We start from the raw sequence: 16232 nt of genomic DNA on the forward strand, positions 1-16232 counted from the left end.
GGGTCACTTCCCAAAGGGACTCCCATGACTTTCGGTGGCTGAGCATTTTCGACAGTCTCGGGGCCAGATTGTGGATCGGTGACATCGATGAGTAAGTAGGGGCACGACTCAGGGGCCCCGGCACTTGACAGGGGCCCTTGGATATGAAAAACTGAGCAGGATGGGGGGCCCAAGGTAACAGCTGGGGAGTGACGACACATGACAGTCCCACAGGACAGGACAGGGCAGCGGTCCGTCGCAGGGCAGAGTCACTACAGTCACCCGGCATTGTCACAAAAGAGGGGACCTTAAAGTCAAGGAAAAGAAAGGAGAATGATAATGTCTCTCTCTCACACACACACATACACACACACGTTAGTAATTATATCTTTGTGGGGACTCTCCATTCATTTCTATGGGAAAGAATGCTAACGCTAACTATGACAACCTTAACCCCTACTCAGCCCTAACCTTAACCATAAGTAACCAAACCAAATACAAGAGCTTTTGCATATTTAGTTTTTTCATTGCAGTCACGGGAGTTTTCCCATATGGTCCCCACAAGGTAAGGTATACCTGGACCACACACACACACACACACACAGCTGGACCCAGACTTTAACCAGCAACCCCACAGCCATGAAGCAGCAACAGCAATTCTCACTGAAGCTTAATTCAGCCTCTCATCATCACACACTGGCCACATATGTGTATGTGTGGACGCAGGTGAGCTGACACAGCCATCCAATCAAAAGGTACTGGGGGGGGGGGGGGGGGGAGTGTACAGGAGTGTTACATTAAGACTATTCTACAGCTAAATCACAGCCCCACGTGGTGATCAGAAAGAAAACCACATTGTATGGGTCAGTTATATATAAATATAGCAAAGTCACGCTAATCATTAGCTCCCATCACAGGATGCCAGGACATAATTTATCACGGTATAATAAAAAAAAATACGACAGTTGAGAAGCACTGGCAGCATATTTGGCCGACTGAAGGCGTGTGGCAGAGCTATCAGAACGGGGTCCGCCTGCTGCCCACCCTTGGATGCGACCCAGCGGGGCTGTCATGCCAGGCGGCCGCGGTCCGATCGCGCCGACAGCAGTCCAACACTCCTCTCACACTGTCACGGGGGGGGGTAAGAATCATACGGCATTATGGCGGCGAGCAGGAACCAGAGAGAAGGACAAGTCCTCCCCCGGCGACCCGAGCCACCCTCACGGACGGATGACCCTTGCAGAGCATATATTTTTATTACTCTCAAGTTTTTATTGCCCTCCATGGAGACCGTAGAATTTGCCCCATCCAATTGCTTCTTGGATATGCAGCCATAATCGCAGTGAGGGCCAAGCCCCCCCTCCTCCCCCAATCCGCCCCAACCACTCAGTCCAGGTCAAACGCACTTAAACGGACACAAGCACCACTGATCAAGGAGGAATGATCTTATTGACCTCTAACAGACCGTTACATAACTGCTTAATTGATGCCAGCTTTCAGCGTTAATCGGATTAACCTGTGTTTTGGCGAGGAAGGTTTGCGTGTGCCACGGTTGACGTTAACCAGCTCTCATGCCCTAGCGTGTTTGAGTTCACATGTACATGTAACCGCTATCGTGACTGTGTCACACTGTCAAAGAACCTTTCATCTGCGGCACACGAGTGGTACAACTCATCTAAGAAATGGGCCTTACTTAGAAACTCCTGTTCTGATGTACAGCCTGGAAGTTGCAAAGGGAGAAGACGTGGGGGAAAGAAAGAAAGAGAGAGAAAGAGAGAGAAAGAAAGAGCAACAGTCTAAAAAGAACCTACAAAGAAAAAGACCGTAATTTCAGCACACACAGAATCAGATTCCAAGCACAGGCTCCATGCACAGCTAGTCTTCTGGTCCGGGTTACTGCCCAAATATGACATTCAGTACCGGTGGGGGGGGGGGTGTGTGTGTGATCACATGACCGCAGTGACAGACAGCAGCCCCATCCTGCCCTGCCACCCAGGGGGCAAACAGCTTTGCTATATCGAATGCTACTGTCAACAGACTATGGAGTTATAAGGTGAATACACTTGTTTAATAACAGCGTCGGGCCCAATTAAAAAGCTGTCTTTGTGGGAGTTACTCGGCCGCGACGGCCCGTAATGTGGATTCCGCAGTTTCCATGCATTCTCAGAGAACGTCACCCCGCTTCTTGCCAAAAGACCACCCAGGCAGACCACTGCCACCCCTCCTGACCCATATCCACAGGGGGGGTGTGAGAAATTCTGGAAGCCACCCGGGATCGGGTGGACGCAGGGGTGACTAAGCCCCCCCCCACACACACTACTATATGTGTTATAGTCGCAGCAGTCGTGACGGCTGGGTGGAGGTGGCTGACCTTCAGAACAACCACGGAGCAGAGGACCTTTCTTCCCACCGCCCCCCCCACCGCCCCAAGAGCCACCTCACTTAAAGAGGCGTCAGCCAGGAGCTGGAGCCGCCCCCCAGCAGCCAGCCACCTGCTGTCCCCCCAGGATTGGCGTGGAAGCCACCGTGTTATTCTTACACCGCATACCCCAGTCACAGACCCCTAACCTGGCCTTTCAGGCACCTGTGACCACCCACAGCCTTTAACGGTGGCCCCGAGGCATGCTGGGTATCCGCCTTCCACCCTGAACCTGAACGTCGTCACTCCTTGCTATATGCACACGTCAACGCTAACAATAATTGGTAAGTGGATTAGAGAAGGGCTATAAAATAATCACTGAAGCCTGATAGGCCAAAAGCAGGGTAAAAGCAGCCAAAACATGCCCACCATTGGCTCACGGCGAAGGGGCCTTCAGTTTGCACTGCATGGCATATCTACCTTTTGCGAAATATTTGGAGAGGGGAGGCTAACAGCTATTCTCAGCACACGCGGCGAGAATGCGCCTCGCATGTTTGTAGAGTATATTCCTGAATTATGAAATGCAATCCCAGTGGCCTGGAAGTTATTTCTGTAGGGTCTATGTTCCTCTGCAATCACATGCTACATTAAAGATAGACGGGGAGATTATTTGGCTCCGTTTTACATGATAAAATAAGACAGGGAGGATTTGGGCTGCCAATCATTGTGAAGGGGAAAAAAACACACACAAACGTAAGTCAGGCGGTGGGGAAAGGCCACCATCATCAATCAAAAGTGAGACGTTTCGCAACGTTCCGGCCCAAACGTACGGAAAACAGACCGAAAAGTTATAGTCATAGTGAGCCAACCCGTGGGCCCAGACCAGAACCACGCGTGCCGTGTGCATCCCCCGGCCTGCCGACGGGACAGAGCACCCCGTCAGGCTCGTAAATGGGACACGTTTCTCGGGGGGTACGATTCCAGAATAGCGCGCCGATTAGCATAACTTAGCACTGGGAGCAATGAGACGTGGGGCCCATCCACTGATCGCCGGCCTGTCAATCACCGTTTAGCCAAACGCCGAGGGCTCCAGCACGAGTCGTAAAGCGATTACCGACTTCCGAGGCCTCGTTTCACACTGCCGAGAATGAGCCCAGCATCTGAGCACCAGGACACATTTCCATATCGATAAATTAACGATAGCATGTCTGGCAATAAGGAGCTACATCTACAGTAACTGTATCTCCTGATATTTCTTAGTATTGGGTCTCGCTATGGAATTGAAGCGTTTCACGTTTAATTAGTTCTGAGATTCGGAAAACAACTCAGCGCATCTGCTTAATTAAAACTGTTTTTGCATAGTATTTCTCAGACCGAGAGAAGAGAGAATTCACCTCGAAAAACTGCCTGCCTGCCTAGACCAACAGTACCCCAGAGTACAGGCCTGTGCCCAAAACGTTAATATTTAAAAGGAAATACCTAGGAAATTCAGAAAGCATTTAAAAAAGAAAGTGCTACAGATGCACTTTGAACAGAAAAGTGATGTATTTTGTTTAGCAAAAAACTCAAATGCCTACATCAACGAGAGGGACTTTAATTCGCTCTGGAAATCTGTGGGAACCAGAACTGATGCACACCATCAACTAGAGAGATGGTAATAATCACAGATTTTATTCTTATAGTCACAACATGGGGGGAAATAGATTCATTTTAATACTACAGGCTCCAATAACAAGTCAAGCTGTCAAACTTTTGGGAATGAGGTCAGGCAGGTTGGCTGGTGCTGACTGGCCGATAAAACAGCTCGATTAGAAGGCGCCGAACTAAACACTTTACACTAGTGACTAATAAGCAATAGGCTTCATAATCACACCATCTGAATGTGTAAATTTTATATTTCAGACAGACACTATTAGCACATAATCGTATTTCTTATTGGTTCTTTCTATACATAATATTTACCCACAATGCTGTTCAGTCTGGGACAATGACTAATATACATTTTAGCAATGTGGCCATTTTGGGAATTTCCCCAGGAGGTGAATCATGTCTGACAAACTTACAAGGAAACACACTCTCCTGGTATGATTTGACCAGTGAACAGACTGAGCAGCTCGCAGACGGCTGACACAGACCGCCACGCACTAAGGCCGACTCGGAGGGGCCGGGGACCCTGATCGTACGTCTTTAAACAGCGTGGCGGGAACCGGAGCTTCTGGAGGAAAAGCCACATGCCGCAAGGAGAACGTGCAAACTGCATACACACAGCGGAGGCAGCATTCAACCTCTGCTACTAGCATTATAGCTAATTAACGATATAGCACAGCATGTTTCTCCAGGATAATGACGAATTTTTAAACTAAGCTAACTGTGAGTTGAAACCAGCAATAATTTTTAACACCCACAGTATGTATTCATGGTTATCACCGTACTAAATCTCATTAAGAACATTTTCTAAACCCTGCCGTATCGTTATATTTATATCTGAGAACAGGCCCCATTGGTTCCTAATCCCGCATTTCCGTCATCCCCGGTGTCACAGCAACGTAAATAGTACTCTACCTGAGAAGCACTCTCTGGGAGCTCATGCACTGGCCACGATGCTCAAAAGAGCTTCAGATGGTATAAACCCAGGGGGTTTAGGTGGGGGGCTGGCAGACCACTTTACAAAAAAAATACCCACAATGCATCTTGGCACATGCTTCAAGTGAATGGCCGAAAACACCAGATACCTGTGATGATCTTACAGACAGAACTCATATAAATATTATATTCATCAACTGCTCAATTTAAGCTTCTCGTTCGTTAGTTATTCAGCTAATTACCAGCAGGGGATTTGATCCATTTCAATACATCTCCCACCAGGGGTACAGATAGAGATTTTGGGCCCCATGGAAGCATATGACACTAGGCCCCCCCAACCCAGAACAATCCAATTATGTTACAATTTTTTTTAGGGCCCCTGTCACTTGGGGGCCCTTTGAATCATCCTAACTGCCCTCCTCCCCCCCGCTACAGGACCCTTTGCCTCCCAGGACTAAGAGTCTAGAGATCAAAATGCCCAACAGGTGTGACATCATTAGGGTGGATATCGGTAAACTGGGACAATTTTTTAAAGTAGACTTGTTCTCTTACTTAAAAAGATATTACACATTATAAAAATTTATAAGCATGAAAGTATTATTGAAAGCTCAAGAACTGAGCTTAAGTTAATAGTCACCCAAATGAAGATTGGGTGTGGGGTTAGGTTTAGGGTTAGGGTTGGGGGGGGCGAACAGTGACTCACAGTAACCGCAGCGCGTGCCACCCTCGAAGACGAAGCCGTTGGGCACGGCACCATAGCGCCGCAGGTCCGAGAGCTTCCACTGGCCGACGACGGCGGGGGGCAGGTCCCGGGCCAGAACCAGCAGGTTGTTACACAGGTGCAGAGTGGCGGGGCCGCTTTCCAGCCTGGTACCGGCCAGCACGCCCACGGCGAACCTGTGAACTGGGAGCAAGAGAGGCGACTGAGCGGGTCGACCGTCCGGCCTGTTCCCGGGGGGCAAGAGCAGGCAGGCCTTTATAAAGATCTCATCAGCCGCCGGGGACAGAGGCTGGGGGGGCCGGGGGGCCTGTCCGGCTGCACGTCTCATCGCTGCTGTTCCTGCCTCAAATTTTCACCACAAAGGCAAAGCAGCCTTGCCAGTGTCCCGCTGAGAATGGGGGGGGGGGGCGGGGGCGGCCTAGGAGGCCACAACAAAGCCATGTGCGGCCATGTATGACAACAGCCTCCGGCGGCAGGCCGATTAAATGGATTTACAGCCAAAATGCCACTGGTCCGCATCCCAAGAGGCAACTGGCACGCCTCTGAGTGTCAGCCTCGAAAAATAAGCTATAAAAATGGCCAGGAAGTCACCTCGGTTAAAACTTACCAATCACGCAGCAGCAACCTAGTATATATTTACATAGGTGCAGCGACAGGACAGGCAGGGCAGGCGATGGCCTGGGGCCCCGAGCTGGGACTGGGGGGCCCCCGAGGGCGGCCGAAAACATGGCGCATTGCAACGACAAATCTGCTTTATTTGCATATTCTGTTTGTGAAAATAAAGGAATTGTCTTTATTAATTTCACTTTTTTATATTATCAATTTACACTTCACAGTAAAATAGAGATAATGTTACCATGCTGGGGGAGGGGTAATTCGAGGCCCCCACGGTCCTTGGAATCGCCTCTGTATATTTATATTCCCATAGGATCAGTGGTCCACCGGGACCTGACGCAGTTACCACCAGGGACCTAAAAAGATAGGTAGCTATACACGTCGTGCGGCTAAATCAATGCCGCGCGGGTGAGATTAAAAGGTGCAGCGTGTAACGGAGTCACTTAAAGTCATTAGTCATTTAAAATGAGTAATTCCAGAGCCCCCACCACCCCAGTTACTCTAAAAATATTGGCTCGATACTATCTTTTTAAAATGAAAAAGGAATCAGGCAGTGGCAGGGGCAGCCGTGTAAATTCCGCAGCTCCGTCGGGGCCTCCGCGCCAAAGACGCCGACCCTCATCCATCAGCCGCAAACAGGCACACAGAAGACACCTGAGACGTGCCGGACGGTCGGCGCTAATAATGACAATCAGAACCCGTCCCGGTCTGCCGGGCTTGGGCCGTCACCGCTCCCGGCAGGAGACACAGGATATAAGAGGGACTGAGAGGTAGGCGGAGACCCTCGCGGTCTGGACACCCAATCCACAGGGCCGCTGGTAAGCCCCCCCCCCCCTCAGGCCTAGCCCCCACAAGACAACTCTCCGTAATAAGCTGTCGGACACAAATGTGAGCAGTTTCACGATTGTTACTGAAGTCTAACCGCAGAAAATATAAACTTCACAGTCGGAAACACCGCCCCCTGGTGGGAAGGGGGTGTATTACATCATTCTTATCGCAAGGCATTCAGCAGCGAGACCCGAGAAGAGGCACACACGTACGGCACGGGGTGTACAGACAGAGCCACGCATTACAGGTCCCAGTGCTGGGGAGGGCGGGGGGGGTTGGTAAAAGTGACTTGCGGAAAACGACATCCATGAGGCCGTGCCAACCGCGGGCGACACGCGACCCTTCGATATTTTTCACCATCTGCCCTCCCTACTGCAAATATTTTATACACTTCTTGGCATGCTGGGGGATTGTAGATGTAAAAAAAAAAAAAATAAGTAAAAATACACCCCCAACCGCCCCGGGAAACGTAATGGGCCAGCATTATTTTCAGGGCTTATTTTTACCCTATGCGGCCGGTATCGCATAGCAAAGCCGGGATAAACACCTCACCCCCCGCAAAGAGGACACAACAGGAGCAGCTGGAAGGCACAGACTCTGAGCCCGGGGGGGGAGGTGTCGGGGCCCGCGTTCCGGCGTTACCTTCCCCCAGGCTGTAGCGGATGCGGGTGTCCCAGGCCAGCAGGGCCTCCTTGCTGTCGAAGCCCAGCATGACGGCCTGGCTGAGGGTGACGATGGCCAGCGTGTAGCTGACGCCGTCGTAAGGTGACCCCGGCTCCAGGCCGCAGATGTCCTCCAGCGTCACGCTGCTCCGCTCCCTGTGACCCTTGGTTTTATCTGACCAGTCTTTGTACACCAGCAGCACCAGGCAGTCTGGAGAATCAGAAACATCAAAGCCCTTACAGCCTTTCCATCACGCCGGCTCTGGAAAACTAAAAATAAAATTAGAAAAAAAACATGGTAACACTTAAAGCGGTCGTGTATAATACACTATAGATACCTTCATAACACATTATAGCCATGCTTATTATGCATTATGAAGGTTCTGTGAAACTCCATCTATAATGCAATATAGATTCCTTCATTCTGTAATGCATTATAATGCATTAATAAAGTACTATAAACATGTCTATAAATATTTATAAAAAGGAATAACAGCCATAGTTATTATGCATTATGAATGCTCTATGAAGCTCTCATCTATAATGCACTATGGATACTTTCATAATGCAGTACGAAGCATCCTTAATTCTTACACTGACCATTATAATATATTATGAAGGTATCTATGGCGCATTACAGTTGAGACTTTCATTGAAGCTTATGAAGCATTATAATCAATGCTATAATGCCTTAAGACTGTCAATAGAAGATGCTGTAATGCTTTATTAATTCTTATAATGACCGTTATAGTGCATTATCTAGGTATCTATATTGCATTATACCCGATAAGGTATCTATAGTGCATTATGATGATTGCTTTAAGTAAAATGTTACCACATACATTTTTCATTCATTTTACATCCTATAAAATCAGTGTCACACTTTTGTGTATATGTTTCACCAAGCATTAAAGATGGATATTCTACAAGAGTATTTAACCAGGAAACATTAAGTTACAGATCTTAAGTTCATGACATCTTACATTTACCCCAAAGCCCTTCACACATACAGCCATAGCAGTGACTCAAACCGAAGTCCCCGAAGCAGGAGGCAACAGTGCTAACCACTGCACCAGCATCCCAGTGCCCCAACAGTGCTAACCACTGCACCAGCATCCCAGTGCCCCAACAGTGCTAACCACTGCACCAGCATCCCAGTGTCCCAACAGTGCTAACCACTGCACCAACATCCCAGTGTCCCAACAGTGCTAACCACTGCACCAGCATCCCAGTGTCCCAACAATGCTAACCACTGCACCAGCATCCCAGTATCCCAAAAGTGCTAACCAATGCACCAGCATCCCAGTGTCCCAACAGTGCTAACCACTGCACCAGCATCCCAGTGTCCCAACAGTGCTAACCACTGCACCAGCATCCCAGTGTCCCAACAGTGCTAACCACTGCACCAGCATCCCAGTGTCCCAACAGTGCTAACCACTGCACCAGCATCCCAGTGTCCCAACAGTGCTAACCACTGCACCAGCATCCCAGTGTCCCAACAGTGCTAACCACTGCACCAGCATCCCAGTGTCCCAACAGTGCTAACCACTGCACCAACATCCCAGTGTCCCAACAGTGCTAACCACTGCACCAGCATCCCAGTGTCCCAACAGTGCTAACCACTGCACCAGCATGCCAGTGTCCCAACAATGCTAACCAATGCACCAGCATCTCAGTGTCCCAACAGTGCTAACCACTGCACCAGCATCCCAGTGTCCCAACAGTGCAAACCACTGCACCAGCATCCCAACAGTGCTAACCACTGCACCAACATCCCAGTGTCCCAACAGTGCTAACCACTGCACCAGCATCCCAGTGTCCCAACAGTGCTAACCACTGCACCAGCATCCCAGTGTCCCAACAGTGCTAACCACTGGACCTCATTTTTTGATGTATGATCTCAAGACCTGCCAAAACATTGCAACCAGCAACTAGTTACCCTAGTGACTAATTATGTTGCTTTATGCACAGAATAAGCCAGAGGAGCGCTTGGAGGATAGGCCTCCTATGAAGGACGGCTCTGAGGTGCGCCAGATGCTCAGGGCACCTTAACGCGCGTTCAAAGGCACGCAGACGAACCGTGCGCAGCCTCGCTTTGTCAGTTGTGGCGGCGGCCAGCCAGACAGCGGGGTTATCGAGGGGATCCGGCTACTTCAAAAGGACGGAATGGTCCGGGGGCGCAGCTCCTCATTAAAACCTCAAGCGGGACCTGTCCTGCGGCTTAGCCCACTTCAAAGAGCGAGGCCCCTCTCCCACTCATCCCCTATGCTTTTAGGGAGAAAGAAGACAAAAGCGCGCAATATACACACCTTCCAGGAGCATTATATGCAATTATGTCTCAGAAAGGTCCCCGATCCCATATTTTCTAAAGGCAGCCAAAGTAGGACAGATGCGCATATATGGTTTTCCCGGGGCGGCTGATGCGTGTTTTATGCCGCTTGAATCCGGTTTTAATGAAACCCGTTATGTCCTACGGATCGCTGGCGCAGGGAAGGTGTGTCTAAAGGCCACAGGGGCCGGGTTGGGCGTCCCTGATATCCCACCGAAGCTCATTTCTGCCCCAAGACTCGCTGATCTGGGAGCAGACCTTTAAACTGCCCCTTCAAGCTACAAATCACAACTTCAAAAACGCATCAAACAAAACCGGCCGCAATTAATGTGCACGGAGTCAAACGAGGCTGTTTGAGAGTCTGCTTTTATTACGGCCCCGGTTTGATAATAAAACTACGGATATATTAAGCTGAATTCGGTTCGTTTTAAAATATAAAACACACGCCTTTGCATGGGTAAAATTCTGAATGAGCAAGATGAAATTTAAGACTGTGGCCGGCACCCGGTGCCAAATCGGAATTATTTTCAAACCACGCCAGCGCAGCATGTCCAAATATCAAGATGAATCGAATATAATACTATCCGATTACTTAGACTGTAGTTCTCGCTGTTTTTCTCCGTCCCTGTGCTTTTCAATACCGAAACTAAGCCGAACAATCCGAATTATGTACTTTCACTTAAAAACAGCACGACGGACATAAAAACTAACGCTCACATCTATTTCTTTAACAATCCAAATAATAAATTGTTTATTTTATTCTTGTAATCTTACCAAAACATATTGTAAAGTAGTATTAGCAACCAACCTGCTACTGGAGAAGGTTTCCGGAGAGCCACCCACCTACTTTTCCACTGCGAGGAAAAAAAATATCAAAAATAAAAAATAAAGTTACAACTGCTCATTCACACCATCTGACAGCACCGAGAATCGAACTATGAGAGTCTTGCAAGGTGCAAAAGAGCAGAAATTAACGCATTTAAACAACCTTTTTTCCATCTCTGTACTTGGCTTGTCCCTCCACGACAACAGTATCCGTCATCTTCAGTCATGATTCCGGACAGCTGCTCTCTGCTCTCTGCCCCGTTCCCTACTGAGGGGGTCACTTTCAAAATAGCTTTACTAGCTCCCAGCCTGGCTGCTGCAGACAAACGGCCCCCGTCCGACAGCCTTAGAAGGGCCCACCCCGAGTTTGTTCAGTTGTCAGTCTGTTTGGGGACGCATGTTTCCAAAGTGCACCAAGATAAACGCAGATGCACGATCCCGGCTTTAAATGAATGCGCAGGTTAATTATAGCCATGCATAATAACCTCGCTTCTACAAGAGGTGAAAATCTTTGTCTGATTTCTAGGGGAGATGAACTTCTGTTGCAGGTTTGAAAGCAAGGTTAACGTCCTACAGATTTGGGATGGATATATTGGACGGGGCAGACACTTTCTGAAATACGAGAAAGACAAAAAATTCGCCTGAGTGACTGGCTAAGTGAAAGCTCCATTTCTAGCATGACAATATTTGTAATCCCCCCCCCCCCCTTATAAATCGGCGAGCACTTTCGGACGTCCGACTCGGATTTCAGGCGAGACTGGGAGCTAAGTTAATGTGGGAAGCCGGGCACAGCTGTCAGGGACAAATGCGAGGGGAGTCGGCCCGCGATGTGAGCCTGCGCTAGGATTATTTATCAGCACGGAGCTGCCAGAGAAAATCAGATCCAGATCCCAGTAGCGTAGGCGAAACCTTGGAAAGGGAAGCAAACAGAAGAGTGTTTTATCTGACTGACCAGCTGGCTTGTTGTGTGCGGTCATCGTGGACCAGAGGAGGCTTGTGGCAGGGACGTTCCTTCACACTTCAAAGGTAATTGCCCCCCCTCCCCCTCACGTACTGGAAACACCTGGGTGATGGTGTGTGTCCCTCCGTCATAGGGGTAAGGCTGACTGGCAGGAAAATGATCATGCAAAGAGCCGGTCAATATGAGGAACATATACAATATAGATCTAAAAATCATAACTCAGGATAAATGCCATTAAACCGAATACGACTGAGACGTTATTGTCACTGTCGCTGTCCTCCTACGACGCGGGTGTCACGCTGAATATTGCTGCCTAGTTATTCTGCGTCTGCGTGTTCTGCGCATGCTCAGTGCCCAATTTACGCAGACGCATTTTTAAGGTTTATAACTTTCTATGAACGTTCTTATTTTTAATAATGTGTGTGAGATGAGGGTGTTCCTGCCCTACCCACACCCCTAGTACCTACATCCTCCCGACATCTATTATTATTCTCACATCATTACATCATAATAACTTCTCTTGTTTCTTGTGTCCTGTCTTGCCCAGGCTCGCTAACCTCGAAAAGGGAGTCAAACAATAAAATACCCGTTATTTCTCCCTTCCTCGTGTCGCCTGTTTTGTCCAGACCCGATAATTACAGCCAGACCCGCCGAGTCTCACGCATTCGCAGTGACTCTCCCGCACTCCTGCAAGCCCTGTTTCCATGCATCCAGAGTCAAAAGCAAATTTGCAAACACCATTAGCATACAATTACTACATGCGACTGTTAAATGTATTGCTGACTTGTCATTAAAAAATAAATCCGTTTATGCTTAAGAATTATGCATATTTTTGTCTTCATTTAATAGGTTGGAAAAAATTGCCTAAAATCAACAGGTGCAACCTAATGCATTAACACAATTAAAATATGGCAAACACACGTTGGTCCGCGTACAGCTGTAACAAATAATAAAATAAACATTATTCAGTTTAGGTTTGTTTCAAAAAAGGACCGTGGTTGGGATTTTTATTGATTATGATTCGGAATGATTCGATGCAGATCACAGGATTACAGCTACAAAGTAGCTTTGTGTAGTTTTTTGGCCTATATCAGGGTTCTTCAACTCTGGACCTCGATTCCAAATCCAGGCCGTGTTTTCAATTACCCCAGGTAGTTGTTTAATAATTACTGATTCTGATTGGTCAGAGGCTTCACACCTGACTGACAGGTAAAGGAAGGCTGGAAAACCAGCAGTGCTCGGACCTCGAGGACCGTGAGTTGAATAACCCTGGCCTATATGTTGTATACTTCACCGTAAATACCTCGAGTTCATTGAGCAATTTGACCCTCGAGAATACCGAAGGAAGTCAACGTAGCGGCGAGCATAACCGGTGTCTGGATCGACAGCTTGGCTATGAGGCGCCAAAGATTATTATTAAAAACTCGCTGCAAACGCAGGACGCCGCAGCCACATTCCCTGCTTTCTACGGTGTTACAGCATCTTAATTACTGAGAAAGGAAGCGGGACCCCATCAATAATAATAACGATTTAACTCCCGGCAATATCCATAACGCGCTGAAAATTTATGATGTTGAATTTCTGGCCGGCGTCATATGTTTGCGGGTGAATCTCAGTGAATTATTTTCTTTTCTCAGTGAAAACGCTCGTTATTCAGGCCCGGGGGGTTTCGCGTCGCATAGGGTGTCTAGTGCCGCTGTGTGAAACAATAGGGCGTATCAGGGCTGCCCTACTGAAATCACACTTCTGGCTCTGAGATCGACAGTTAAGATCCCACACCTGTTGTACGCTATAAAAAGTATCTGTCAATGTATCGTGTGCAGAATTTACATGACTATATATTTGTCTACAAGGAAATGTGATATATTCCAAAATAAATAATTAAAATAGAAATTAGATTTCCAAATAGTGTTGGATATACATAAAATGCAGGGCAGACGGACTGATTTTCGCTGTCTATATATGGACGGTATTGAAAGCTAAACCGTGCAGATCTTTCTAGAAGCCTTAATTCTCCAGGTAATGTAGTGTGCCCGTCAGTGGTTTTTCTGACGTAGGGGAGTCGTCTCAGGGCTTTGCTGCCTCTGCTGGTCCTTCTGTAGTGGTGACACAGGAAGGCTCTGATCTCCTCATCTCTGGGCATGCAGCCACAGCAGCAGCACATACATCTTAGCAGTCGATTATGAACCAACTTTAATGAGCGTGGGGTAGCAGATTGGACGGTGTGGAGTTCGTCCTCAAATGTGTAGGACCGGATAACGACCTTTAAAAACTACCGTACCATTCCCCACAGCAGAAGTCTCCGGGATTATGCAAGAGACACAGTTTTGATGTGGGGGGTGGGGTACAGTGGCTAACACTGATACCTCTGGGGAACAGGGTTCAAGTGTCTACTCAGGTTCTTTGGGTTCTCCAACATCCGCCCCCCGGTCCAAAAACATTTAAGATGAATTGCTGCTAAATTGTCCTTAGGTGTGAATGGTAAGTGTGTGTGTGTGTGTCTGTGTTTTTTTTTTTTTTTTAACGTTTACCAACGGCAGCGACCTCTATGACCTCACATAGGACATGTGGGCATAGATGTTCTAGATCAGGGCTGGGTAACCTTATCCAGAAACGGCTGCTGTTTATGCAGGTTTTCGCTGCTACTGCCTAATTAGATCACTAATTAGAGGACTGATTGGCTGTAGAGTCCTCGCACCTGGGTTTCAACAGCTGACCTACAGGTTATCCCAAAAACCTGCACACACACCGGCCCTCTGCGGATAAGATTGGCCACCGCTGGTCCAGATGGTTTCATTGTTTTAAACTCTGGTGTCTAACCACACCAAATGAGCACCGCTACCTCAGTTGCTCGGCACATGGAACAAAAAAATTCCCAGCATTCCAGCTAGAATATTTCTACCCGCCCATTCCTGTTTTATGACGCCCAATTGGGGGATCAGCAGCCCACCTCCATGGACAGGTCTGACCCTTCCAGCACACTCCCGACTGGAGACAGATGTGCATCAAGCCATTTCCTAAAAGCCTGCTGGGGCTGAGCACTGCTGAGTACATTCATAAATGATGCTCATTACAGAAAGATCCTTTGTGACCACATGAAAAAGCATATCTCCCAGTCTGCACATAACCCACCGAGAAGAGAGACGGTGCATTTTGTTGACGATAGCTGATTAAATCTTTACAGGCAGGATTAGTTATTAGCTTCTACTGCTCTGATACACCCAAGTGGACACGGTCTTCCATATGACTGACTCTTACTAAGTCTAATTATCCTTTTCCGTCAATAAGTGCCCTGTCATTGCAGAGTATGTTAATCTCAATGGGATATTTTTCTGGCTGTTTTATGGGTACTGATGAGCCGCAGTCAATACAATCAGCCACCAGTAATGGAATACAGATTTACAACATAGAAGCCTGTACTCTCACGTAATGTTACAGCACACGTTTATTTTATTAATCCAGTCTCTCACAGACGGAGAACATCAGGGTTCAGAATGGCCTCATACAGGTTCTCCAAGTTAATGCGTTTATACAGAGGCTCAAACATCAGCCAGGTTATTTATCTCATTAAAACAAATGTCTAAACAAAATAAACCTATTTAGTCTGCTTCAAAGATTTGCTTGCTAATTTGCAATTCAATTTCCCGACAATTGCTACCAACAGGTAAACATCTACCCCACTATTTGATACAAGATAGTATGTAAATATCTATAAATATATATATAAATATAGGCTGCTGTAGTTTTTTTTCACCAATATATCACTGCAATAAAAGTGCCTTTTTACCCAAGAATGACTGCAGCTTCGAGCAAAGCAAGCTCTTGATTTCTTAAAACCCATTTACAACACAAAGAAAAAATGACCTTTCCTCACTCCCTCAAAAATAACTGAGAAATCATATATCTCCGGCCACAGCAGGGATGTGTGGTCCTCAACCGGCTACATGGCTGCTCATTTTGCACTCTACTTCAGCTCTTAATTGCTACAGCAAAGCTGTTGCTCTGGTATGGTCGAAATCCACCTGCAGGTCCAGGTATTCTGACAATATGCAGTCACTGGCTCTTCATGGAGGGTTTTCCCACACCTGCCAATATCCACATGTACCCAGAGACAGCAGAAGAATGACCCTTCACGCTGGGCACCGAGATGCGTATGACGGTCTTATCGTAGTCGACAGCTGGTGTCGCTGTAGAGCGAGAAGAGGTAAATCCCAGTAAGTTTCCAATCCGGCTGAGGTCGTAAATAAACAGACGTGATTAAAGTATTGATTGAATGCATTACACCATTTTCATCCCTTTACGGGATACGCTCCCATTATTCGATCATTTGTGAAACATTCAATTATTTCATTATGGGAAGGACATCAACT

General features: G+C 47.6%; 1 protein-coding gene across 7 annotated transcripts in view; it reads right to left on the reverse strand.

Annotated features, from left to right (window-relative positions):
• dok7b (docking protein 7b) overlaps positions 1–11575 on the reverse strand; it is a 29116-nt gene extending 17541 nt beyond the window's left edge. For 2 of the 7 annotated variants that reach the window (XM_023829765.2, XM_023829769.2), the window contains exons 1-4: positions 11065–11575; positions 10885–10930; positions 7728–7958; positions 5625–5825 (exon numbers count right to left, since the gene is read on the reverse strand). In XM_023829765.2, coding sequence (XP_023685533.2) covers positions 5625–5825; positions 7728–7958; positions 10885–10930; positions 11065–11118 — 532 coding nt within the window. In that variant the 5' untranslated portion in view covers positions 11119–11575. Of the gene's footprint in view, positions 1–5624; positions 5826–7727; positions 7959–9826; positions 10016–10884; positions 10931–11064 lie in introns of all 7 variants that reach the window. The other 5 variants (XM_023829767.2, XM_023829762.2, XM_023829768.2 and 2 more) reach the window with 4 other exon arrangements.
• Positions 11576–16232: the final 4657 nt, after the last annotated feature.

The sequence above is a fragment of the Paramormyrops kingsleyae genome, chromosome 25, assembly GCF_048594095.1.
Source record: "Paramormyrops kingsleyae isolate MSU_618 chromosome 25, PKINGS_0.4, whole genome shotgun sequence".
Lineage (NCBI taxonomy): Eukaryota > Metazoa > Chordata > Actinopteri > Osteoglossiformes > Mormyridae > Paramormyrops > Paramormyrops kingsleyae.